Consider the following 25,572-nt stretch of genomic DNA (forward strand, 5'->3'; position numbering starts at 1 on the left):
TGATAAGACTGCAAGACAATCCCAGAAATTCCCTGCCTACAGCTTTTGCTAATGCCATTAAATGTAACATTGTGATTACCGATGCTTTTGGAGCTGATTAACGAGCATCCTGCATGACTGATAAACACTGTAATTTAATTATTTCTTCTGAATGTCCTTATGTTATACCTCACTCCCCCTTCTTAGATTGTCTTTATTTGAATGTACAACTGAGTAGAAATGTGTAATCAGGATCTTGAAGAAAGCCTCAGAAACACAGGAATGCCTGTGTTCAACTCATGTTCAGTGGGAACAGGATGCTCCACTCCAGCAGCACCCAGAACAAGCCTTGCTCTGTTCCTGAGGTGTTCAAAATTGGCTTGGCTCTGTACCTATGGAGGTGTCATCCCAAAGGAAAAGACTTCACCTGAACTTGTAGCTTTTGACTTTGTGAAAAACTGGCAACCATGTTCACCATGTTCTCATTCTAGTTGGGTGTCAATATGGTGAAAGAGATAGGCACAAAGCCTCTTTCTGGAATCATCCCACAAGAAAGGTACTAGCAAGCAGAAAAATATTGGGTGAAGATTGTCTGACAGAAAAAAAAAAAAAAAAGAAAAAGAAAAAAAAGAAAGCAAAGTAAAGGAGAGTGACCAAATAGATCCAAGAAAAAATGATTGTTCTTTCTGGGACACAAAGGATGCACATTTCGAATGTCTGTAGTGAGAGATTAGAAGAGGCATCTTCATTGTGTGCATATCTCTGTCCTTTTTTCTCCGAATTTTTGTGAGTTGATTGGTTATAAGCTTTTGTAAATTCAATATTTTGCTTTCAACATTGCTTTCTTGAAAGATTTTTTTTGTTAGTGTACAGTAACTAGTAATTTCATATTTGCAGATGTATCCTCTCTGCCAAATAAGATCACTTCTTGCTTCCACAGGTTTAGCTAGATATAACTGATGCTATAGTCTGTGAGGCCATGTGTAAGGAAGCCAGAATAGGTCACATCTCTATCAGTTGTAGCACATGCCTTTAGCACCATTTTGTATAAAGGGCAGTTCTTGCCCTTTCGTTGATCGCTCATCATTGTAGAAAGTAAGAGGCAAGACACGTGTAATTTGTGATATTTGTCAGCGTTATAAGGAAACTGAACTGATTTTGCTTCTAGATGAGCCTGTAGGTGATATAGTTCACCTGATATTTTTATGGTTTTTATCACTTTGTTTTCTAAGTCATAAAGCTGCTTGTCCTTGATTAATCTAAATTTAAGGTGATAATGTCCTGTACTCCCAGGGACAGGCAAGGCGTGTCGGTGAAAGGTATGAAGGCAATGCATGTTAGAAAAAGTGATAAACGTTCTCCACAACCCTAAACCACCTGTTTAACAACAAGCTTACAGTGATCTGAGCTGACATGTGAAGGAGAGCATTGTCAGGGAATTTTAACAATCTTCAGCTAATGTACATGAACTTAATGTACATTAACCTAATGTACATGCTTATTCTGCCGTTTCATGTGTGAATTTCTACTATATTAAACACAGCTGTGTTCTTATTGGTACTATTTATCAATCTTAATCTATGTTGTACACTGTGGTGCAGATTTTAGCTGCAGCTACCAATTTGTAAATTGGGAAAATCAAAAGCAAAATCTGACTTCAGTTCAGTGTTTATGTGTTTGTGTAGACAAGTGTGCATCTACACAAATACTTAAAATCTGTCATCTAAGTCTTGATTCTGAACTGTACTCAACTAGTATATGTTTAAGTCTTTTCACTTTCTTAATTTTACCTTAAAATTGGATTAAACCTGTCTGTTACATCTGCATCTCTCTGTGTTAAATATGTTTTAAAATTTCTTGAAGGAGTATATATACATTCTTGCTTTTGGTCCAGCAATTTGTATTGAGTATATATAGCTCATTTTTGCAGTATGCTTGAGCCATAAGCATGTCTTAACCTATTAGTCAGACAAAGAGCTGTACATGCTCACGTTGCCAGTATCGTCTCCTATTTACAGATAAAGAGGCCGTAGGAAGATGGTAAAGCCCGAGCAGAACCTATCAGCACAGCTACTGCACCTAGTGTAGTGAATTGGTGTAGCTATGCAGCCTTGCTTTCAGCCAGGCAGCTATACAATCTAAGCTCATAAAAACGAAGGAAACAAAACTAATCTCCAAAATGAAAAAGGAGAAAAAAAAAAAAAAAAAAAAAGCCCTCATGAACCACAGGGTTATGTTTTTATGTAACTGCTTTTGTGGCTATCAAACTACCCGAAGTTCATGGTATGTTCATCTTGTCAGTATGCATTTAAGACCACCAGCTTTGTTTTATTTCAAGCCATCTTTTGGGTTGATGTAACACAATATGACTGAATGTGTTTTGGCAGAGAATAACTAATCTAATCCATATACCACCAGATGAAAGTAATTTACTATGGGTTTGTGGAAGAGCTCAGATTTTCAGTGCAGCCCACAAAGACATTTTTCCTCTTTTAATTGTCCCTTTTTATATCTAAACAGATCCAGCAATGGGAACAGAACTTGGAAAAATTTAATATGGACCTTTTCCGAATGCGATGTTACCTAGCCAGTTTGCAAGGTGGGGAGCTCCCAAACCCAAAGAGCCTTTTGGCTGCTGCCAGTCGTCCTTCAAAATTAGCACTGGGAAGGCTCGGAATTTTCTCTGTCTCATCCTTTCATGCATTGGTAAGTCTGAATGTACTTTTTATGGATGTGCTACACAAAGCCTTCATTAATGTTGTACTTACATGTGGAATTGTGCTAGGATAATTCATGGGTGCACCCACATTCATTGTTCAGATGGCCTTGTTCCCATCCCACCCTTTCTGTCTCTTCCTTGACTGCAGAAAATGTTCTTTCACAGAGACAGACTTGGAAACCATGAGGATATGACCATGACTTTTTTTGGTCCGTAAGGAATCCAAAATCGGGTACTTTTGACTCATATAAAATAAATAAATAAATAAATGAAAGTAGATGTAAATATAAAGAAGTAGTAGTGTTGGAATTCTGTCACTGTGATTTTACCTCCGTTGAGTTCGGAGTTTAAAGTGTATAGGACCTAAGTCACTTATAGTGAAAAGAGACTAACACTAAGATTTCCACAAGTAATTCTGGTCCCTCTGGGTTGAGCTGATCTTTTATGGAGGTCCCAGACCAACTAAAACATTTTTTAGTTTTTACAAGCAGTTTTATACCCTCCTGAACAGAAAGTGTTGAAATGTCATTTTTAAAAACTATGGCCTCTATTTGCAAAGAATGAGGAAGCTCCTTAGCTACTGTAAGCTGTTGGATTCAAGTGAACTATGGGAATAGCAGGTTTGCCCCTGCTTTTTATCCTTTACAGGGCTGAGAGGCTGGTCTTTGCAGAGAGGGGTGGATCTTGTTTGCTGCAAGGAACAGTAGCCCTCAAAGTCTCATCAGAGAATGTGTTTCTCTTTACTGCTGTTTTTAACTGTGTATTTTGTGTCATTGCTTGTCAATAACACAATAGTATAGCACATTTATCTCCTGTATTAACCAGTTTTGAGTCTTTCTTCCTCTAGCAATTTTACATCTGACTAGTAGATTATCATTCTTCGAGTCTGTTCGTTAACTTCTTCTGTTGTACAGAGCAATATTTTCTCAGTTCTTTCCTTACAATCTGTCTGATTTTGCCCCATGACAAATAATTATGCTGTCACACCATCTGAATACCAAAAGAAGTGTCGGTGCTTAAAGTTTAATTGTCCTTGCATGTTAGCGTATTACATTGAGATAAACTGAAGTTACTTTCATTTGATGTCTTGGTTTGAAATAACTGTTAGTCTTTTGCTCTTATGAAAGTGCTATAAGAAGGCCTGTGTGTCTTTAAATAGATCTGCTCCAGGGATGAAGCTGCTCTCAGGAAGCGTACCCTGTCTCTGTCTCAAAGAGTCCGTAATAAAAAGGGTTTATTTTCTTCACTGAAAGGACTGGACACACTGGCAAGAAAAGGGAAAGAAAAGCGACCTTCAATAACACAGGTAAATCTTACTTGATGATGATTGGGATACTGGATGCAGAGAAGGGCTTGTTTCTACTGGGGCTAATTCTGCCAAATGCTGTTGGTGCATGAGGAAGGAGACAGCTGTCTATCAAACTTGCCTTTGCAATTTCAGTAGATTTGTGAATAGGCATCAGCACATATCTGTATTTTGATTCCTTTGTGATAAGTGCAGTTGGTAAATGAGAGCTTTTGACACAGCGAGTTAGTTTATTACCTGCAGTGCAAGACCATCAGGTTTGAATTTGTAAGAAAACTCATCTTTTGGCCGCATTGTAAACTGGAAGTAGCGTTTTGTTGGAGAGGGCTTATATGCAAATCCTTAATACAGCATTGTGCTGACACATAACTAGGACTTTGAAGTACTATTGCAATTTAATACAGAACAACACAGGTGAGTTTTCAAGGAAAACGAGTGACTGGTCTGTGGATGGTGGTCTTGAAATCACCTCTACGAAGTAGCACACTCTGCCTGGAAGTAGCCACAAGGCGAAGACTGCTTTCATGCAAGGAGGCAAGTTTTCCAGCAGGTGCAGACAGCTGACAAATGAAGCTGTGCCAGTTTTTACATAAGTTGAAGGCTTGGCACAAATGCTGGGGCAGGCAGGCCCCTGTGAGAAAGGTTGCACCACTGCCTCTAGCCAGGCTCACAGATGCCTCCCTGGAGGGCTGCATCACTGCTAACACAACAGCATCTTGCAGGGTCCTCTTCTGTTTAAGAAACTAACAGCCTGTGCATGCATTTAGTGTAAACCTCACACTTGTGGAATCTGTATTTCTTCAATAAAAACACAACTGAAGTGAAACAAAAGTTCACAGTCTTCTCCTTGGGAGAAAAAAAAAAAAAGTAAATAGCAGACACGCTTCCTTGATGGTAAGGCAGAAGTTGTAGATGTGTACCCTCACTCAGAGCATTACTATTTTCATTGGCCTTTGCCACGTCTGCTGTTAATACTGCAAAGCAGTATTTTGTGCTGTGTTCATCAGGTGACCTTGCTCCTGCTATTCCCTGAGTCTTGTATTTTGATTTTATTAGTAAACAAAAAATCTGTGATTGGCACTTGAAAACTGGCTGTTGTTGCACATGTGGCATTCTGCTTGTGGAATATTTAAGCAAGCCTATCTGTGCTTGCCTTGCAATAGTCCCAAAGCTGATGCAACAGATTTACTGTTGCAAAAGAGCACATCAGGATTTTCTTGTTTAGTGGTTTATATTTTTAATGGGTAAATATTTATCTACGTGTTGGGCTGTGTTGAAAAATCTTTGGGTGACTGCTAGGAATTTTAGTATATCAGTTGAGATGTGTTTACGTGGTGAAATTGAATAAGAATAGAAACTCAAGTCTGCCTTTTGAAAGAGGGAACTGAAGGAGGGATTTTCTCCAGGTGGTCCTTTTCATATGTTTTTCAGTGTACTCCCTGGCAAGAGAAGGTGGTCTGTGAGCCCTGCACCTCTATTTCTTTATTAATAACAGGACTGGGGGAAGGGATGCTATGTCCCTTAGCTCTGTTCCCAGCTGGGCTGATACCTCTCGCTGTCTTAACTGCGTGATACATCCTCCTGTATGCTTTATAGCCCGTGAAGGGGATTCTGTGGAGCTCAGGGACAGGGAATCTCATTTCCGCAGCAAGGAGAGGAGGCTCCTGCTGCCTTGCCAGTGCTTTTCTGAGCACGGTGGAGGGAGCCCTGGCTGCAGGCAGAGGTGTCCCTGGCGTGTCCTCACCCTTTTTGTTACAAAGCTTGCAACCAGCTGGCCCAAAAAAGTGTTCATTTTCATCCAAGAGCTCAGGTTCTTGTATTTATTGTTTTTCTTTCTTTCTTTCTTAAACATCCTACAATAAAATTAAGGAAATGTAAATGCTGACTGCTGCATATTAATAACACCGGGCTATGACTCAACCATAAAAGTGAAGCATTTTAAAAGCATGGATTAAAAACTGACCCATGAACCTGGAAGGTGGCAGAAAAGGGAACCATGTCATTGCTCAGACTTGCGTGTATGCACATAATTGTGTATCAAAATCAGAATGGGCCTGGGGCTGTCTTTCTTGTCATCTCTTTCAAATGATGGGAAACTGGGTTAAGCAGAAAAGTGAAGCTTGGTTCTCTCCTTATTGTACTCCAATGTCTGTTTCAAAAAATAGGTTAAAAATTTCTTGCTTTCATGGATTTAATTAAAGTTCATTTGACTACAGCTAGTATGTGTTTATCTACAGTGCCCTGGCTTCAAAATTAGATATTGTGTTCTTGAACATCATTGTGTCAGAGAAGTTTTTAATTTTAACTTAATTGTATGTTGTTAATAGTAATCTGGAAAAAAAATAAAAGGGGGAAAAAATGTGTTCAGAGCTTCTATGCTGGGAGGCTTTCGTAAATATTATTGAAGTGTCTCAGTCTTTTAGAAATCAGTTAATAAAACTGAACTGTAGCAGATGGGGGATGTCTAGGCTCACATTATCCTCAGTTTCTTAAATGCTTATCTGCTTTTCTTCAATCTAAATGATAAACTATTTTGAGAAATAATAAACAATAAAATGCTTTGACTACGTCTGTGGGTAAGACAAGGAAAAGTTAAAAAGTTAAGAAGTTAAAAAGTGGTGCCTGTTATTCACATTGTCAGAAACTGCATTACATATGAAATTTTAGAAATCCATTGCCTTGGATTATCCAAAAGGTTTCTGCTAGGAGAAAAAAAAAAAAAAAAAAAAAAAAAAAGAGATTTAAGTTTGATATTGTCCTGATTTGTTGACTTCAGTAGACCTAAAAATGATATTTCTGTTTGCACCTGGGGATGGTACTGTTAGTACCTGCAAATCTCAAGCTGGTATGTATGCTGGATAGACCTATCTTTATGTTTATACAGTCCTTTTCACCAAAATATCTGATTGTATACTTAGCTATTTATTGATTTACATGTATTTTTTTTAATTACTTGAATAATCTCTCCACCTTGGTGAGATACCACCAACTGCTACTTACATTATCTCTATAGAAACTACGAGCTTCTACATAGATGGGGAATGTAAGTTGCAGTTCCAAAGCAGGCACAATAGTCAGATATTTTCATTCCTTGCTAGTGCTGGTGGGGGTCAAGTTTCCTTTTCAAGCTAAAGTTAATTTGCCATCAATAGAGTCAAGCTAACTGCTCAGGTAGAAGAACTGAAAAATTATAGGGGAAGAAGTTTTCCAAAAGTGTCAACATTAATTTGAAATAGTTCTTTTAAATCATTATGAGATTTGTAGCTATATCAGATGATATACCAAAGGGTAGAACTGTATCTTGGAGCACAGTGCATGATTTGAAGGTAAGTGACCTTAATATTATTGCTAAATAGTAAATAGGAAAAAAAAAAAAAAAAAAAAAGCACAAAAAAACAAGGAAACAAGCATGTGGATTCTTTGATATATGTTTGAATGTAAGTGTACATGTGGCCTGAATTTGAGAACTGACTTAAATTTTCTTTATGGAGGAAGAATTCATGTCTTTAATACTACTTTTAGCCAGAATAAATCCATGAGAGGTTCAAAACAATCCCTGGTCTTTAGGGATTTGATATATTCGTTTAGTTTTTTATTTTAATTATCCAAAGAATTTGCCTAATACACATAAATAAAGTTTTTAATTTGTTTAATCCATTTATTTATCTGTATTATATTTAACAGATTTTTGATTCAGCTGGAGGACATGGGTTTGCTGGTGTCCAGAATTCAGCCAACTCTGCTGAGGTAAGATAAGCCTGTCCCTATTCTGCACCATCTGGTTTTCAAATTATTGAATATGTTTCACTAAGCATATGATGAGACTGGTTCAGAAACCCCATCAAGGTTCATGAAAGTATAGTTAGTGTTAGATGTCAGAATTATAATTCTGCTAATGAAACCACTTTAACATAAGTTTCTGAAGATGCATGGTAGCTTTAAATAAATAAATAAACAAATAAAAATCCCTAGAAGCTTATTTATAGCACTAGTCCTTACAGGTGTATACTATCTGTAGGGTGGTGTCTAAGAAGAGACAGAGAGATTTGGAACTGAATTTGCTGGAAAACATCTTTCATAGCGTGGCAAAACCCAAGCTGTGTTTTCTACTTTGCCTAGTTCAACAGGACCTGTATATTTTTAGTATTAAGGCAAATGAAGTCTAATTTAATCCTGTGGGGCATACCAGCAGAGAAGTGTGAGTTAATGTATAGCTAGATATTACCCAAGTCAAGTAAGAGGAAGTGGCATCCCCATGTTGCCCAGTAAAATTGCTGCTGATACTGTTTAGTGCCCACAGAAAACAACCTTGTGCAGGAACAGAGCAAAGTGCCAGCACATCAGGCACCATCCCTCTTTGTTCCTGCAGCCTCCCTGGGGATACCATTGCTGTCCCCTGGTCTAGAAGCAAAGCAGGATGCTCTGAAGTCCATAATAACATGTGCGTAGGACCACCAAGTGTTGTCTACCTACTGCAGAGCTTATATACATAGACTCCTCCCTTAGTTGGCTTGTGCAGATAAGCTCCAAATAAAAGATTAAAATTAAATATTAGACACAGGGTTTCTGGACTTTGTTTTGTGTATAGTATAACTAGATTGCTTTAATTATAACACATACCAGACGGAAAGGGATATTTGTCTTTCAACTTAACCTTCTGTCCATATTCCTCCTTTGTTTCCTGAGTCAGATATTCTCCAATGTAGTTTAAAACTTGGAAGAAGACAAAATAAATAAATAAATAAAAATCATACCACAGAACTATTCATTTTCAGATGAATATGTTTGTACCAGGTCTTAGACAAAAAGGAAAAATTTACGTTTAGAATGAAATATTGCTCTTGGAAATGATTAACTATAGTGAACAGTTGTAATGAATCTCATGACGAAGGTTTGGACACAGTTCGTCGTTTCTCATAGTTTTATGTGTTGTTATTTTATTTTATTTTATTTTATTTTATTTTATTTTATTTTATTTTATTTTATTTTATTTTATTTTATTTTATTTTTATATCATATGATACAAGGTTTATTTTCCCATCAAGGATATTCATTTAGTGGCTACGTAGTAAATATATAATTATGCAGAAATGATACCACTGAGAGGCATCTCCACCTGACAGCAGCAAATCCTCTAAAAATGCTGTTTTACCTCTTGAAAGTATCTTCACTTTTTGTGTGTCTTTTGAAGAAATATACTGAAACAAATTAATTCCCTTCATTATTTGACCACCCTTTTATTTCCCTGGGTTGGGAAGGTATTTATACCAAATCATCTCTCTCTTTTCCAAATAAATTACAATTATGTGGGGTTTCTGGGTGACATGGTCTCCTGTAGAGAACACTCACCAATTCCTCCAAAATGTACCAATGGCTGTGGTGTCAGATTGCCTCAGTTTCACACCTCGGCAGCAGCAAAGACAATTCATTCTTGACAGGTCCTCTTAAACCATAGGAACATGAGGTCTCTCCTAAAACAGATGAGGAAAAATCTCTTGAGTGCAACTCCTGAAGGTTCCTTTCAGAGGGATGCTGTGGTGCTCCCTCGCTTTAGCACTGACCCCTTTGGGGTTGATGGTGCCACTCTTTGTCAGCTTGCTTTTCTTGCTCCCCTCTGAAGAGATACAAACAGGTTTTGGAGGTGCCGCAGGGCAGGAAAAAGACGTCTGCTTCCCTCAGTGCCTTGTCTGGGAAGGGACAAGGTTAGATGTATCGACCCAGCTTTTGCAACAGAGCTTATGTGTTATTCCAAATTACTTTGCTGAATTCAGGCAGGGGCTCACAGCCCTGCTTCCTGGGTGGAGGGGGCTGGCATGTGGTCAGCCTCACTGCAGAGGTTGGAGAGGCTGTTTGCAGAGCTTAGCAGGGCTGTTTCAGGACTCAAAAACCACCCCAATTCAGGTGCTGAAGTGGAGCTCTGAATCTCAACTTTATTTCTAGAAAAACATCATCTGAACTGTATTTCAAAACCTTTTTTTTTTTTTTTTAAATGGGAATTAAATATAGTGTGGGCATTTTTAAGATCCTGACATTTTCATGAATCATCCGACAACTCAGAAGTGATTCATCATAACTCTGAAAACCGTTACTTTGGCGTTAGCCCGTTTTCATTGGCTGATTTCAATAAAAAACACAAACAGGATCAAAACTTTTATAAAATGCTACCTGAGGAATGCAGTGAATTACAAACAGTGAAGTCTGCCAGGAAGGCTATATTTTCCCCGAAAAGGATGATAAAAACAGAGACAAGTAGCGGGGGAAATTATGAAGTAACCTATTGGTCCTGCAGCAACCCTATGGCACAACGTGTGACAGTCTGCAAATCCTGGCGCATATTTCTGGAAAATTGGATGGGTTGTTTTAACGTGGCAATGAATGAATGAACTATTGTAGTATTAGTCACTGCAGGCATAACAGGAAAAAAAAATCTCTTTTCATGTCAGATTTTCTGAGATGGAAAATGTGGATGAAGCAACAGTATCTCAACGGCAGCTAAGGAACATATTTTTGTTTAGTAACAGATACGAGGCTTATGTTCGGGCACCAGTATGCATGGCAAAGAAAGGAAAGAGTCTTAGATGGGTGGAAGAACTTTGTCTTGTCTTAAAAGCTTCCAGAAGAAGGTGACTTTAAACTTATTTCTCATCACCTTCATCCTCTTTATTTTAATCCTTGGCAATAGTGAGATTTATTTCTGTTGAACAGACAGGGAGAGCTACTATTGCAGGGCAATTAACCATTTTGGTAATTACAAATGTCTGAATTGCTGGGAGCATCTCCCTACCTAAGTCAACATGGCTTCGTCTTTCCCTGAAGGGAGCCACTGGAGAATTCAGTCTGACCATTTCCATCTCAACTCTTGCAGCGTGCATGCCTTGCCCTTTCTCATTCCTCCTACTTGCACTGTGGAAGGAGGTCATCATTTATTACCAGGCACTTGATTTACTGCTTTCTGAGAGCACCACGGTTCTGCTGGAATTATCTTCTTCAACAACAACAGTTTTACGAGCAGGTTGGAGCCACAGCCACCGAGGTGAAACTTCACCTGGTGTAGATTTCATCGCTCCATTAATTGCAGTAGCATAACAGTATTGCTGTTATGCATAGTAGTTGCTCTATTTTAGTAGGATTTCCATGGACCTATGTTAATCAATGTGTCATTTTTAGCTATTTAAAAAGGACAGTTGAGCAATCACTATAAGATTCTTGCATGCTATTAGTTCATTAATATAATTCTGCCAAAACCAGCATTACTCTTGCATAAAATTATTACTGTGGTTCGTTTGCAACCTGAATTTCTGCATTGTTTGGTAATTACACAAGTAGGACTGCTTACTACATCGTTTTTACAGCCACAGTTGTTATTTAAAAAAACAAAATAATATTGGTCTCTTTGTTGCTACTGGTAGATTGTTGTCAATAACTTTGCTGCCTGCAGCAAGGGAAGCAGTCCCTGTGCAGTGATTTTGCTGGAGCTTTTAATTGCAGTGGACCACTGGGCTTGTGTCCCTGCAGAGTCAGGAGGAAGAATTGCATAATCAAGGGGCTTTGTTAGGCAACAAAAACACCCCAACCCACAGCAACAAGGGAAAAGAACAAACCAACAAAAAAAAAAAGCAGCCGGGAAGTAGGCACTCCTGAGAACAGCTCAGGCTATCGTAAGATCTGTCTTGGGTCACAGTTCTGCTGCTTTTCTGGGTTATTGTCACTTTCCTTTGGCTGAAAGGGGGAATCCAGGGAGCCTCTCCATGTAAACATAAACGCCTTGATAGGGGCAGTGGAGTGACATGCTGAACAGGCAGACCCAAATAGAGAGGTGAAATTCCAAGTTCAGAACTGCTCTCAGTGTTTTTCTTCTCCTTGTGTGGCTTCTGAACCGTCTAGCCTGAAGTGTGGTGCAGAAGAAAGTGTGAAAATGAAGGGTGAGAAAATGACAGGAATTTTAGTTAGGGTGGATATTGTATTTGATCAAGCTTGAGTGGCTTTGCAATGAATGTGGATGTGAGCCAGAATGGTAAACAAGCAAGTACTCTGCTACCTATCAAATAATATGATCTTAAACTGTAAATAGAATGAGAACATTTTATTCCTGTTTAGTCCTTTATGTCATGGCAAGCCTTGCTCTACAGTGCTCTCTGCTGGAAGTTTGCTATATTATCATTTTCTGCTAAAATTATAGTAATTATGTTTTTTTCTCACATTTGTTAATTAGATAAAATTGTAGTAGTCAATTCTTCTTAATAAATGTTTCCCACTGCGGTATAATATCAGGTAGCTATGTATTTTCACTTAGAGTTAAATCAACAAATAATATGAAAAGGCATAAAAGCCCATAATGGGAACTCAGTGGGAATGCAATCCATTCTCAAGAAAATTGAGTCATTGACAATGAATGAGAACAGGTAACAGAACTTTGTCCCTTGCTCACCATGGGAAAATGCACAGTACTGTGTCTAAAGATATGGTGGTATATGTGCACTGCAAGCTATCAGTGGAACTGTACATTTTTTATTTTAGCAACATCCTCATGTGTTGTACCTTTCTCCCTTGTTTCCAGCAGCAAGTTGATGAATTTTTGAACGTCTACTGCTCAGTGCCAGACAGCATCCAAAAGGAGGGTGCATGGGAAACACAAACATATGTGCACTTCTGTGATGGCCAAGGAGTGGCATTAACCCTCAAGCCAGAACACAGAGTGGAAGATGTTCTTTCTCTGGCTTGCAAGGTATGCATTTTTCATGTACGATTGCACCTCATTAACAACTGTGGACCTCAGAAGGACCATAATACTTCTGAGGACTCCTTAATAGTGAACGAATAATACCAGCATCTCCCTGTCTCTGCATTAAGGCACATTTTGAGCGTTTGCACCATTTCCTTTAGCAGTATTATTTTGTATTGTAGCCAAGGTAGCAGGGATGTGGAAAGCTTTTCAAGAGGCACTGCTCAAGTCTGTGCACACTGAATCCTTAAAGAGTGGTGACAGTTTGCCAGGTAATCAGCCCCTGAGATATCTCCATCCATGTCCAGTCTGAGTTGTCACTGCAGCAAACTGAGCTTTCTGTGCAAATTAGTCAGAGGAGTAACGGGGACTGTTTGATTTAATGTCAGGAGAGAAGACACTGAAAACTGCTGTTAACAATGGCTAACATATATGTTTGCTTCTTCAAGGGTCCTTTTTTGGCTTTTGATTAATGAAGCACATGTTCTACTTGAAAATTTCAAAGAGTATGTTATGACAGTCAGTGCCAGAAATTTGAGAGGGATTGCAGTAGATCTTGGGACAGAAAGTGGAGTCACAGATGGAGGGTAGAATAAAAAACTACCAACAAAAGACCACCACCTCTAGAGCATCACAACTTACCTGGCACCTTGGTCTTCATTTGTGTTAGTGGTTGAATTTGGCTCTGACGTCATGATTCAAATCAAATTATACAAACAAGTTCTTTGGAACAGCTTTCACACCCAAATCATGTTTTCCTATTTTCTAACAAGTGGTAAGTATAGTTTATTCACTTCACAAGTAAAGAGAAAAAAAAATGGAGAAAAAAAAAAAAAGAGGATTTTTTTTTTTGGTACATAGTCCCACTCTATACAAAAACTATCTGTAGCTTTTGGCATAAGTTAGTGTGAAATTTCAGGTGAGCTCTTTCAACTGGCTTGAAGTTAATGAATTTTGAGGGTTCTAATGATGGAAAGGCCTCAATTTAATAGCTCTTTCCACATGATAATGTTGTATAAATAAATAAAGAAAGGAATTATATAAGTTTCTAAAAATCTATGATGTACTATGTGTTTTAAATCAAAATAAGCACATTCTTCTTAGTCAAGTCACAGTTCATATACCAGGCACCTCTGAGAAGAAATTACCTTCTCATTACTCTTGTTAGTGGAGACTGAATCCTGGAGAAACTGTTTATTAGGCTAGTTTACTTTCTAAAAATTCACTGTACAGGTGAAACATTGTTTGACCAGCAGATGGCACAGTAGAGCTGAAACATTTGGAAATCATTAAGGTAACATAGAAGACCACTGAAAGAGAAATAAAAATTTATATTTATAAAAGTAAGTTGAAAAGGAAATGCCTTACCTCTCTTACTCCATCATTCCAAAATACTTGTAATTCTAAAGCTGGCTCTTAATTTTTTAACGTCTGTGTTACATGAAAATATAGTTTTAAATATATATACATGTATATATATTTTTTTCTCTGAAATATTTTTCTGTTTTATTTATTTTTTCCTCCTCTGTGTGTAAAGCTTTTCATAAGCATTTTCTAATGCTGAATACTTTCTTCTCATCTATTCTGGTTCTTTTCTTTCTTACATTTTCATTCTGCTCTGAGTGTAAGGAATCTTTCTTCTTAACAGAACATGTTTGAATGTTATAAGTATAAATTTCAAAGGTCTTTTTTTTTTTCTTCATTCATGCTTTATGGGGTTTATACTTTTCTCATTTCTGTTTTCCATCTGAGTCTTTTGGATAGCACATATAGAGGAAACGTGCATTTGAATACAATTATTTAGGATACAGTACACATGCAACTCATAAGCTGTTACACATAATAAAATGTTCAAGTAATTACTAGTTACTCAGTAAATTTAGTTTTCATAAGCTGCAGAATTGTGCTAAAGAGGTTAAATAATCCGAACGGATACAGTCATTCCTCCTTTTCCTTTTTTTAAGCAATGCTGCTCTATTAGTATGTTAAAACAAAATGTTTTTTGCAGTGGTTTCACTAGCATCCTGATTTTTCAGAGAGACTCTCATCAGGGGCTCAACACTTTCAGGCTAATATCCGTTGGGAGTACTTCTGTCTCCCTTTGACTTTCTGTTGATACAGGATTTGGGCTTTGACCTCATGTGGTGAAAGAAAATAGGTGAAACTCTCTGATCGTAGATGAAACCCAGCAATAAAAATACAATCCAATAAAAAGCAAACCCTTAGGGAATCTGTTTCCCATCCCATCCCCTTTCCTAACAGCCCATGCATGCATATACATTTTCTACATCAGAAGAAAAAGTTGCTGAGCAGAACTGAGTCATTGCAAGTAGTTACAGAAAAAGATGATTGTGAATGTAAGTTCAAAAGGACACAAAGCAGTTATAATATCTTTGGAAACATATAACAACATTCAGTTAATCTGTTAGCTAAGACAAGGTGCTTATGAAAGAAGTAGGGAAGATTTTAAGGGAAAATGGAAATTGCACTTCAACATTATCTTCTCAGCAATGCAGCTAGTTTTGTTTATATCACAAAAATAGTATTTAGAAAATTATTTGTTTAAAATTGCATGATTCCTAAAGGGGAGTGTGTGTGTGTATGTGTCGCTTATTTGTCTGCTGGAATTCTGGAAATAAATAACAAATTGCAAACCCCATTTCTTTTTTATATTCCTTAGATGAAACAGCTGGAGCCGAGACACTACGGTCTACAACTCAGAAGACTGGTTGATGAAAATACTGAGTACAGTGCTCCTGAACCATATGAATACATAGTAGACCAGGAAAGTGTGATTCATTTTATATAAAGCTCCATGTTGTCTGTAGCTACAGTTAAATTATCACCTATGAATATGTGTGATTTAGATCTAAAATAAGGCTTTAAAGCTGTTCGTGAATTGCATTCTGCCATCCTTGTTCACACAGCTCATGCCTATGCAGACGTTCAGATGGCTAGGCACTACAAACACTCTCTTCAAGAGCTGTTTGAAGATTGAAGTGGGGCTTCTGGTACAGACACAAAGTGTCAGTCTCAACTCCAGGCTGGATTTTCTATGTTTAGTTTACTCTGCATTTAGTCCCACTGATACCGATGATGCTTGCAAAGTAACACAATTCTGTCTGTGTAAATATAGCAAGGTTTGGCTCTTTATTAATATAAATGGTGCTGTATTTATTTTCCATAATGTATGTTTAGGCTTTAATGCTTGTAGTTTCATAATTTGATAACTTCTGCTGTTTTTTTTACTTTTTTTTTTCTTCTTTTTTCCAACAGGTATATGATGAAATAGAAATTTGTCCATTAAATGTTTATCATGTTCATCTTACAAAGACTGAAAACATAACTGATTTTGGTAAGTTTAACCAAAACATCTCTCAGGAATTTTTATTCTTCTCATTACCTACTTTCTCTTTTCAGGAGCTTTCTGTCTCTGAGAGCAGGTAGAGCCATCCTTGACAATATCTGAGTCTGCAAAGGACATGTGGCATTATAATGAAGTCTCAAACTGGTTGTTTTACATTGACAAATACATTTCTTATGTCTCCATTTGGCAAGGGCCTGTTTTCTGTTCTGATTCATTGGCCAAATAGTTCAAGTGTGGAATTATCAGAATATGCCAGCTATACTGAAATTAATACTATCAGCTATGGTCAAGGTCTGCCCTTTCTTTGGTAGTAGGATCCTCTGTTGTCAGTGTCAACAGGTTATCCTTTGGTATAAATTCTGACAGACTTTTTATTTGCAGGAGGTGTTTCTGGAAATGTTCAAAACAACTCTGTGTCTGATGGACACATTATAGAACTCATACCATAATGATGAGCTGTGTTATTGAAATGTCCTGTGGGACTAAGATAGAAACGTTTTTTTTTGAAATGTGATTTATCATTTTACAGCACAGCATGATATTTCCTGAATGTTGAAATGTCCTGTTAAGTTTAGCTGTCCTTACAATCACTCAGAAACTATGTGATAATTTTTCTGTAATCTGTGAGTGTTCTCATGAGAATTGTCAACTCGCTGATTATGTAAAGTCTATTAAACACACAAAGTAAGAGTTATTTCAGAGAAAGTTTATTTGATTTAGACCTCTTCTACTTCAGGTTTTGCAGTCACAGCTCAAGTTGACGAAAATCAGCATCTCACCCATATATTTGTAAGTGATGTTCTCCCTGATGGACTCGCATACAAGGAAGGTATGTATCATATTGGTGCTTAACACTGCATTTAATTATCTTTTTAAATTCACATATATGAAGGAGCTTTAGTACTGCTGTCTGAAATGGTTCTTGGCTTTTACTATGCATAGCTTTCTTTCCTTAAAATCATTGGAAAATATGTGATATTGGGAAAGATAATGTACACAGAGCAACTGAATTATCCTTCCAATATAGTGGGGAGAGTTCTTGTTCACTCTTGGAGACAAATTCTGCATTCAGCAATCCAACCAAGTGCTTTTGCATGAAGAAACATGTTGGAGGAAAAGTTTATCTCACACTGGGGAACCACATGGGCTTGGTCAGTCTCCAAGACCCATCACTTCCACTTTTCCTGACAGTGAAAAGTAGACTCCCTCCCCCAAATAGTTTTCTGCATACATCTCCCTGGGCAACTTCTCTACTACAGTGCTCAGAAACAGTTTCTTTTCAGCAGGATTGTGTTTGTTCTGCTCTCTGAAAAATAGAGATACAAAACCATAAAGCATAGACAAGAAGTTTCAGTAGCTACCTGAGGTTAATGATCACTTGATTGATGCTAACCTTGAAAGACATCAGTTGCCACTGTATAGATTTATACAAAGGCTAATAAAGACTCCATCTGTTATTATTCCAGTTTATCATGAATGATTTGATCTGTGTGACTAGTTTCTTGGTCTTCTCAGAGTGGTATAATACTATTTGTATTATTGTGCTGTATGCTGATGGGCCATCTTTTGAAATGAATTCAGGGTATCTGAGTCATGAAAGGTGCTTCTATTCTGATCTTTTCAAAAGGTGTGCTCTCCTCCCACCCTAAATATCCTCTTTAGAAATAAACAACTTGATTGTAGTAGTATCAAAGTAAACATGAAGGCAAACTGTATAATTATAACATATAAAACTCTCATCAGTTCTAACAGATTTATGGAAAACAAAATTAAAAGGTGAAGCAGCATAAAGTTTGGTTTGTGACCCTTTCCATTTTATGTTCCCTTCTTTTTTCTTTCATTTTTTTTTCTTCCCTTTTCTTTCCTTTCACATGCTCCCAGGGCTACGAGTAGGCAATGAAATCCTAAGCATAAATGGAGAGGCTGTGTCTGATCTTGACCTCAGGCAGATGGAGCTATTGTTTTTGGAGAGAAGCGTAATGCTCACTCTGAGAATGAGCCACTGCGGAACTCTGCAACCCTTGTGTGCATCCTGGTCAGATGGTGACATTTCCAGGGATCCAAAAAGTTTGTTGCCCCCTCCAAACCAGTCACAGCTCCTGGAAGAGTTTCTAGATAATTTCAGAAAGAACACAGCAAATGGTAAGAAGTTGACAACAATTTATTTAAATTAATTTATGTTTATATTTTTGCTTATGCTTCAGTGAGAAACCCAAATGCAAACCAGTGAAGTTCCATTTATGCTCCATATCTGTCTGTTATTTCATTATTTTCTAGAAAGTAGAAGTGGAATGGGATATGATTATTTCTGCAGGAAGATTAAATTCTTTCAATGTGTTTGGCTGCACCATCCAACCATCCAGTATTAACGGCACATTTCTGTGTGCCGATGGGTATTTCCAGTACATCCATTTCCTGGGCATTAGAGGTTGAAGTGATTTGATGGCTTTCAGAGACAGAAGTGTTTAGAGTGCTTTTTACATAAGCTAAAGTACTATGTACATTAAGAGTGCCTTAAATGCAGTAATCATTATCACCTCAGAAAGGAGTCACAGAATCACAGAATTTCTAGGTTGGAAGAGACCTCAAGATCATCGAGTCCAACCTCTAACCTAACACTAACAGTCCCCACTAAACCATATCCCTAAGCTCTACATCTAAACGTCTTTTGAAGACTTCCAGGGACGGTGACTCCACCACCTCCCTGGGCAGCCCGTTCCAGTGCCTAACAACCCTTTCAGTAAAGAAATTCTTCCTAACATCTAACCTAAAACTCCCCTGGCATAACTTTAGCCCATTCCCCCTCGTCCTGTCACCAGGCACATGGGAGAACAGGCCAACCCCCACCTCGCTACAGCCTCCTTTAATGTACTTATACAGAGCAATAAGGTCACCCCTGAGCCTCCTCTTCTCCAGGCTGAACAAGCCCAGCTCCTTCAGCCGCTCCTCATAGGACTTGCTCTCCAGGCCCCTCACCAGCTTCGTCGCCCTTCTTTGGACCCGCTCAAGCACCTCGATGTCCTTCTTGTAGCGAGGGGCCCAAAACTGAACACAGTACTCGAGGTGCGGCCTCACCAGAGCCGAGTACAGGGGGACGATCACCTCCCTAGCCCTGCTGGTCACAGTGTTTCTGATACAAGCCAGGATGCCGTTGGCCTTCTTGGCCACCTGAGCACACTGCTGGCTCATATTCAGCCGACTGTCCACCATCACTCCCAGGTCCTTCTCTGCCTGGCAGCTCTCCAACCATTCCTCTCCCAGCCTGTAGTTCTGCTTGGGGTTATTGCGCCCCAGGTGCAGGACCCGGTACTTGGCCTTGTTGAACTTCATACAGTTGACCTCAGCCCATCGGTGCAGCCTATCCAGATCCTCCTGCAGAGCCTTCCTACCCTCGAGCAGATCGACACACGCACCTAGCTTGGTGTCATCTGCAAACTTACTGAGGGTGCACTCAATGCCGTCATCCAGATCATTGATGAAGATGTTAAAGAGGACCGGCCCCAGCACCGAGCCCTGGGGGACGCCACTAGTGACTGGCCTCCAACTGGACTTGGCTCCATTTACCACAACTCTTTGGGCCCGGCTATCCAGCCAGTTTCTAACCCAAAACAAACCCCCAGCTCTGTTCCTACCCAAAGATACTAACTTTAGCACATTTCAGTTGAATACAGCAACTCACTGTGTAGAGAAAAGCCTAAGAAAACAGCTTTCACAGAAGTTGTTTTGCTACCATACCTGCTCATATTTCTTATTCAATGCAAACCACTGTACTAAACATCGAATAGAGAGGTGTGTCAGGGTTAGATCATGATGGGTTTCTGTGTGAGGAGCACCAGGCAATGGAGGTGCTAAAAGCCTCTGCAGTAAGGACTGCCCCTGGCCCTGCCAGCCCCAAGGAAAGTGCCAGTGCTCACTGTTGGGTTGCCTTTCCAGCTGGAAGTAGGAGGTGGCACGTCAAGGGGCACAGCCGTGCTGAACAGAGGAAAGCCATGGTCATCCTTCCTCTCTCTGGGGCAAAGGATCCTACACAGGATCTGTGAGGAGGTGCATGACAGGCTGCAGGTAAAGTTGGCCACCTCCAGCGGCCTTCATAGCTGGGCCTCCAAGCCAGGGGGACATGAGAGACTGATAACATGCAAAGCTATCATTGTCCTCAAGCAAGCCTCAGTAAGAAAAAGATGAAGACCCACTGCTATGGAATTGCTGTAAGCTGTTTAACTCAAGAAAAACCTTTGCATCCTTTCCATTAACATTATCTGCTGCAGTGTGCAGTCCTCTGCTGCGCTCATGCACAGGGAGCATGCTGTGAGGGGGACCCTTCTGGGGGGCTTCATGTGTCCTGGGTGAGGGGTGTGTGTGAGGCGTGTAAGAGAGATTTCATGTTGTGCATTTACAAAGCACTGTGGAGTGATCCAGCTTGTTTCAGCCACCGTACTTCATGTGAGAAACACATCTTGTGATGTTAGAATACGTGTAAATGAATGTCTGATACAGGAGGGATTTGGGAGTTTGCTCCCCATCTCTCCCATACCCTGTCTGTTTTTCAAACAAGATTCAAGCAAATTTAACTTGTTTCTTGAATGAAAAAGGTGCAATTTCCTCATAGCACCTCTGGGGGATGCTAGTAAAATTCTGCAGGAAAGCTAGCAAGAGTGGACTGTTGTGTAAGGGAGAGCCATAAGAGGTGCAAAAAAGGATCTCTGGGTTTCATATATAATTATGGTAGCAAGTGTTTCCTGATTGGAATTTTTTGTAATTAAAAAATGGGAGGAAAAAAAAAAAAGAAAGAATCACATAGGAGAAGTTGTTAGAATGGATTTAATTATAAAGTAATTTTATTAGGTCATCTTCTGAAATTAAAAGAAATCTGAATACAAGATTTGCGATACAGTAAGTAGCATCTCTCTCAGGGGCCTTAGTTCAATTTAAAATGCCATTAAATTGACTAGTAGCACATAAAAGTTAGTGTCATAAAACAAAAATTATGATAGAGCTAATTAATTACATAATTATACCAGCACTATCATTCAGCTTATTGGCTTGATATCATAAGCCAGCATTACCTGGAGTATTTGGCATAATAAATGTATGTGTCCATTCACTAGGCTCGTCGTTCCTTGGGGATAAATTTGCAACCTGTGCAAATAGTCCATTATATTAGGAAGTTATGGGAGTATGTGTTATACTCCAAGCACTAGTGTATAAAGGGACATAGCATGTTTGCTTTCCTGCTTAAAAGCAGTGAAAGAAGATTTATTTTATGCAGAAAAGGAACAAATAGTTCTAAATTAAGCTTCCTGAGAAGGCCTTCCATGTTTATTGAATTACCGAGTATCAGTGCTTAGTGTCTGATCTCCTGATCATGTTCAAATGGAAACAGAAGAAAATGACATTTCTCTGAATTAAGAGATCATCTTAAAGGGTTTAACTGTTCTATGTCCTTTTTACTTGCTCAGAAATTCAATAAGATTTTAGATAAGAAGAGGGGATATTTAATAAGCTTACCAGGGATTTGGAGGCCAGGAACTTCTGAATTCTCATACATTTTTTGATATTGTTCTGTCTCCTTTGATACAGTTGAGCAAGTCACTCTTAAGACCACAGTTTTCAGAAATAATTTCTGGTATTTGTGCATCCATTTTGAGCAGTGCCTTTGAAAGTCAGCAGAGGTGGACCTTTTTTTAACAAATCAAGCACAATTTGTCTCAAGATACATACCTGGAATTAAAAGCCTTACTGTTTCTGCTGTCACTTTCTTGTTTAGCCCTCCCCTCCCCACCCACCCCCACCAAAAAAAAAATAAAATCAAAAACAAGCAAAAACCATTAGTGCTATTTATATTTCTAGAATTATCTGAGGGTTAATAAGCTAAAATTAATGGAGTGCTTGGAAAATGGAAATTTTCAGGACTTGGAGAGTCATATGGTAATACCCTGCCTGGTGCCTGTAACAACCAACCAAATGCAAAACAGAATTTACTTTAAATCTCTGGCTTCATATAACTTGGGTGGAAATAGTTTGTCCACAGTTGTTTACAGTTTTGTGACTGCTTAGCATAACCCTGATGAATGCCTTTTCCTACATACCCTGCTGTGCTGAGGATACCCAATTATACCTCTTGCCAAACTTTGGCAGCTTTTACTGTACAGAAGGGAAGTGATTGACTTTTTCCAAAGCCACTAACTCTGCCACTCCTAAAAACCGTTCCCAGTGATTTTTTTTTGTCAGAGTGATTCATTTTCTCCAAGAGGTTGCCATACCCTTGTAGCTGTACTTTGGACCTGCCTGCGGTCATATCATTTGACCTTCCACATGGCAACGCTGTATGCTTGCTGCTTAGCCATTTGGCTGGTAGTAAGCTTATCCTGGAAAAGAAATGAGATGAAACACTTTTAAAAACATATTCGTAAATGTGGAAAACCAAATAACAGAGCAGCTACATTCGCTTCAAGGTCCAGTGCTAAGGAAATAAAGCAAATATTTGTATAGAAGAAAACAAAAAAAAAAAAAAAAGGGAATTGGGGTAGAATTCTTACAACTATAGAGGGAAAAATGCCTCATTTTAAGATGGCATGAGGAGTTCAGGAATAAACAGCAGAGAAGGGACAAGAATTGAAAACTGCATTTTCAGGACGGCCCCGTGTGTGTTAGTGGTATATCTATAGCGTGCTGAGGCAGGAGGCAGAAGCTTTAGTAGGTGTGAAAACCCATGGCAGTGTGCGAGTTGCTGTCAGAGTTGGACTTTTTTTTTTCTTTCCCCCAGCAAGTGGGTTTGTGCCAAATAAGCTGTCATTTCTGGGTAGCTGACACTGTTGAAATCAACCCTAATTTGTAAATAGTTCTGATTTAAAAGAAGAAGGAAAAAAAAAACAAAAAACTGGGAGATAGTACTTTGGATACACTTTAACAAATTTCCACAAGGAAAATTTTAATCTGGGAGGGTCAGAGATCTAAGAGGCAAAGAAACCATTTAAAAATTTGAATGGGAAACAAACAAAAAATCACATAAAACCAGACATGTTGTTTCTTCATTTGCCATTGTACTCATCATCTCTGGGGCAAGGCACCCTTAGAGAGGCCTGGGTTGTGCCCTTCTGGAGGTGCTGTGACACCAGCACCACAGGCAAGCCAAGAGTGGCTGTGGCTTCAAAGGGGAAGGCTTGCTCCTCCTCCTCCTTCTCCCTGGACCCATCTGTCCAGCCCCCAGCACTGGTCCCACCCCTGTGCTGACAGTGGCACTTGCTGAAGCTAGTTCAGGAGAAAGCTTCTCTTTTTTTATTACTTCCCTCCTGCAAACTCAGTGAGTTGAACTGGCGGGTGCAGAGGTCTGACAAGGGCCGAGTCAGGTAAGCAGCAGGACCTGCAGCTGGGAGCAGGGAAGGCTTGGGAGGCAGAGCTGGTTGCAAGGAGAGCTGCTTTTGGAGGCCGCAAGCTCTTTTTTGGATGACCTTCCTTCCCTCAGAGCACCTCTCATCGTTTTGGAGCATGGGTTTTGCCTTATGCTTTCCCACCACTTGAGCTGATCCCCAGGCAGCAGGTTAGCTTGGATACACCTGTTTGTGTTACTCCACATGAAGCTGTTTCACATTGTATAAAGCATGACTGGAGCCAGAGAGTCAGGCTTTGTGCAGTATAACTGGTAGCTGGGACATGCTGGAGAGGAGCGATGATGCTTCAGTACCTCATCTACTAAATACCTACCAGATATTGATGCAGAATGTAACTGTTTCAGGAGGAGGATCAGTGGTTTGAACACTCACACAGAAAGTGGCTCTTCTCTTTCCAAGGAAATAAATGACTTCTGATTTTAACCTTCAAAAGCATGCCTGGAAGCACAGCACATCATTTGGCCACAAGTCTGATTTCAATATACCTAAATCCTTCTTAGAAATGTGGTAGTAATAACAACTGGATTGTTGTCAATCCCAAGGTGCTTACTATTTCAAATACATTTTTGCTGGATGGTTTAGGTGGCTCTGTAAAGTTCAGTTGCAAAGCACAACTTCTCCAGAAAGCCTTGCTCCATCCGTCAGGTGCTGTTGAGCCTAGGGAAGAAAAGGCCAAGGTTGGTTCCACAACCAGCCTGTGCTCATGTCACTGTGTGAGCCTTGCTGTGTAACACAGGAACAGTCCCTGCATGTTCTTCCAGCCCTATTTGATTTGGAAAGACCTGCAAGTCCCTTCTTAAGAAATGAGGGAAAGTCAGAAGGAAAGCAAAGGTAATTTGCTGCCTGCAATATGAAGCACTGGCTCCTGCTGCCCCGCTTGTTGCTTTTTGTCCATTGTTTTTAAAGCGGTTCATAAGCCACTTTTAAGTTAAAGTTCAAAGCATTTTGCAAACAAAAGTAAAACTAAATTGAAAAACATTTCTAAATAACCTCTTCTTGTAGTTCTTTGCAAATCGCATCCTGTTTGCTTACCGAGCTGCTGTTTCAATGTCAAATTCACTTCATCTTGCTGTGGGACGTGATCTTCATGGTGCTGGGAGGCTCTGTGTGTGTGAGGAATAAAAGCAGTTTATTTTTATTCTTTCACAGGAAGCTCTTTTGAGCTCTGAGAAGGTGAATATTGCTTTTTATCTTCCTGAGGACTCCCACAGCCCTGTTATAGATATGAGTCCTCATCTGTGAGGAAGGCGTGGTAATTTTGCAGGTTCCTACACATTTCTGGCTCTTGCCTGGTGGCTCCAGTAGCAGATACCTAGTGGCTTTCCATGGTGTGGGACAAGACCAGTGTCACGTCCCAGCGTGGCCATGTAGCAGTCTGTGCAGCATGACTGGTTATCTATGTGAAGATCTATGACTTGGGGTTTCTCTTTTCACTCGTCACCCTGTGTCGTTGAGCAGGAAGCAATGTAAGCATGAGAGGACATGCGGTAGCTGGTTGTCAAGTAGAGCTCAGAGATGAATGGTATGTTTGAAATAACCTCGGATAACTGTGTTACTTTGGCTTCCACCACAACTGCTTTTGTGCCATTAATGCAAATATCCTGGTGCTGTGCTCTGGTGCATCATTGGGAAAAGATCAGTCGTGGCCCTGGGCAACACCTGGGACTATAACGATGTAGCAGTTAATTCAAAGAAAGCATTTGCCTCCTCCTATGAGCACTTGTTGCCGACTGCATGTTGTGTAATACAGAATGTTTCCCAAGAGCAGTGGTTTAATGAGCTCTTACTGGCACTTGACAAACTGTCCTGTTTGCTTCCTGCTAGATGTGCATGTTGCAAATGAAAAGATTGTTTATGCTGTAAAATGGGACATCCTTAACTGCTCTTCGTTGTGCTTTTCTACTGAGGGAGCATTCTGTTCTGCTTTGCTAAGTGCTGCTATGATATAATCCCTGTGAAGTCAGTGTCCCAAAGTTGTTTTTTCCTGGTGTAAACTCCATTAAACCCCATGAAACTGCACATTCTGGCTCAGTGACAACACGTAGGCATAAATCATGACATTGCCCATCCTACTGAATCCTGTAGAGTGAC

At 39.4% G+C, this 25,572-nt stretch overlaps 1 protein-coding gene across 4 annotated transcripts in view; it reads left to right on the forward strand.

The window, feature by feature from the left end:
- TIAM2 (TIAM Rac1 associated GEF 2) overlaps window positions 1–25,572 on the forward strand; it is a 172,371-nt gene that overhangs the window by 104,688 nt on the left and 42,111 nt on the right. For 2 of the 4 annotated variants that reach the window (XM_072035929.1, XM_072035930.1), the window contains 8 exons: window positions 2,500–2,685; window positions 3,858–4,004; window positions 7,689–7,751; window positions 12,562–12,729; window positions 15,407–15,508; window positions 16,000–16,081; window positions 16,830–16,922; window positions 17,975–18,235. In XM_072035929.1, the coding sequence (XP_071892030.1) occupies window positions 2,500–2,685; window positions 3,858–4,004; window positions 7,689–7,751; window positions 12,562–12,729; window positions 15,407–15,508; window positions 16,000–16,081; window positions 16,830–16,922; window positions 17,975–18,235 (1,102 nt within the window). Of the gene's footprint in view, window positions 1–2,499; window positions 2,686–3,857; window positions 4,005–7,688; window positions 7,752–12,561; window positions 12,730–15,406; window positions 15,509–15,999; window positions 16,082–16,829; window positions 16,923–17,974; window positions 18,236–23,420; window positions 23,440–25,572 lie in introns of those variants that run through there. The other 2 variants (XM_072035931.1, XM_072035933.1) reach the window with 2 other exon arrangements.

The sequence above is a fragment of the Anas platyrhynchos genome, chromosome 3 (genome assembly GCF_047663525.1).
Source record: "Anas platyrhynchos isolate ZD024472 breed Pekin duck chromosome 3, IASCAAS_PekinDuck_T2T, whole genome shotgun sequence".
Lineage (NCBI taxonomy): Eukaryota > Metazoa > Chordata > Aves > Anseriformes > Anatidae > Anas > Anas platyrhynchos.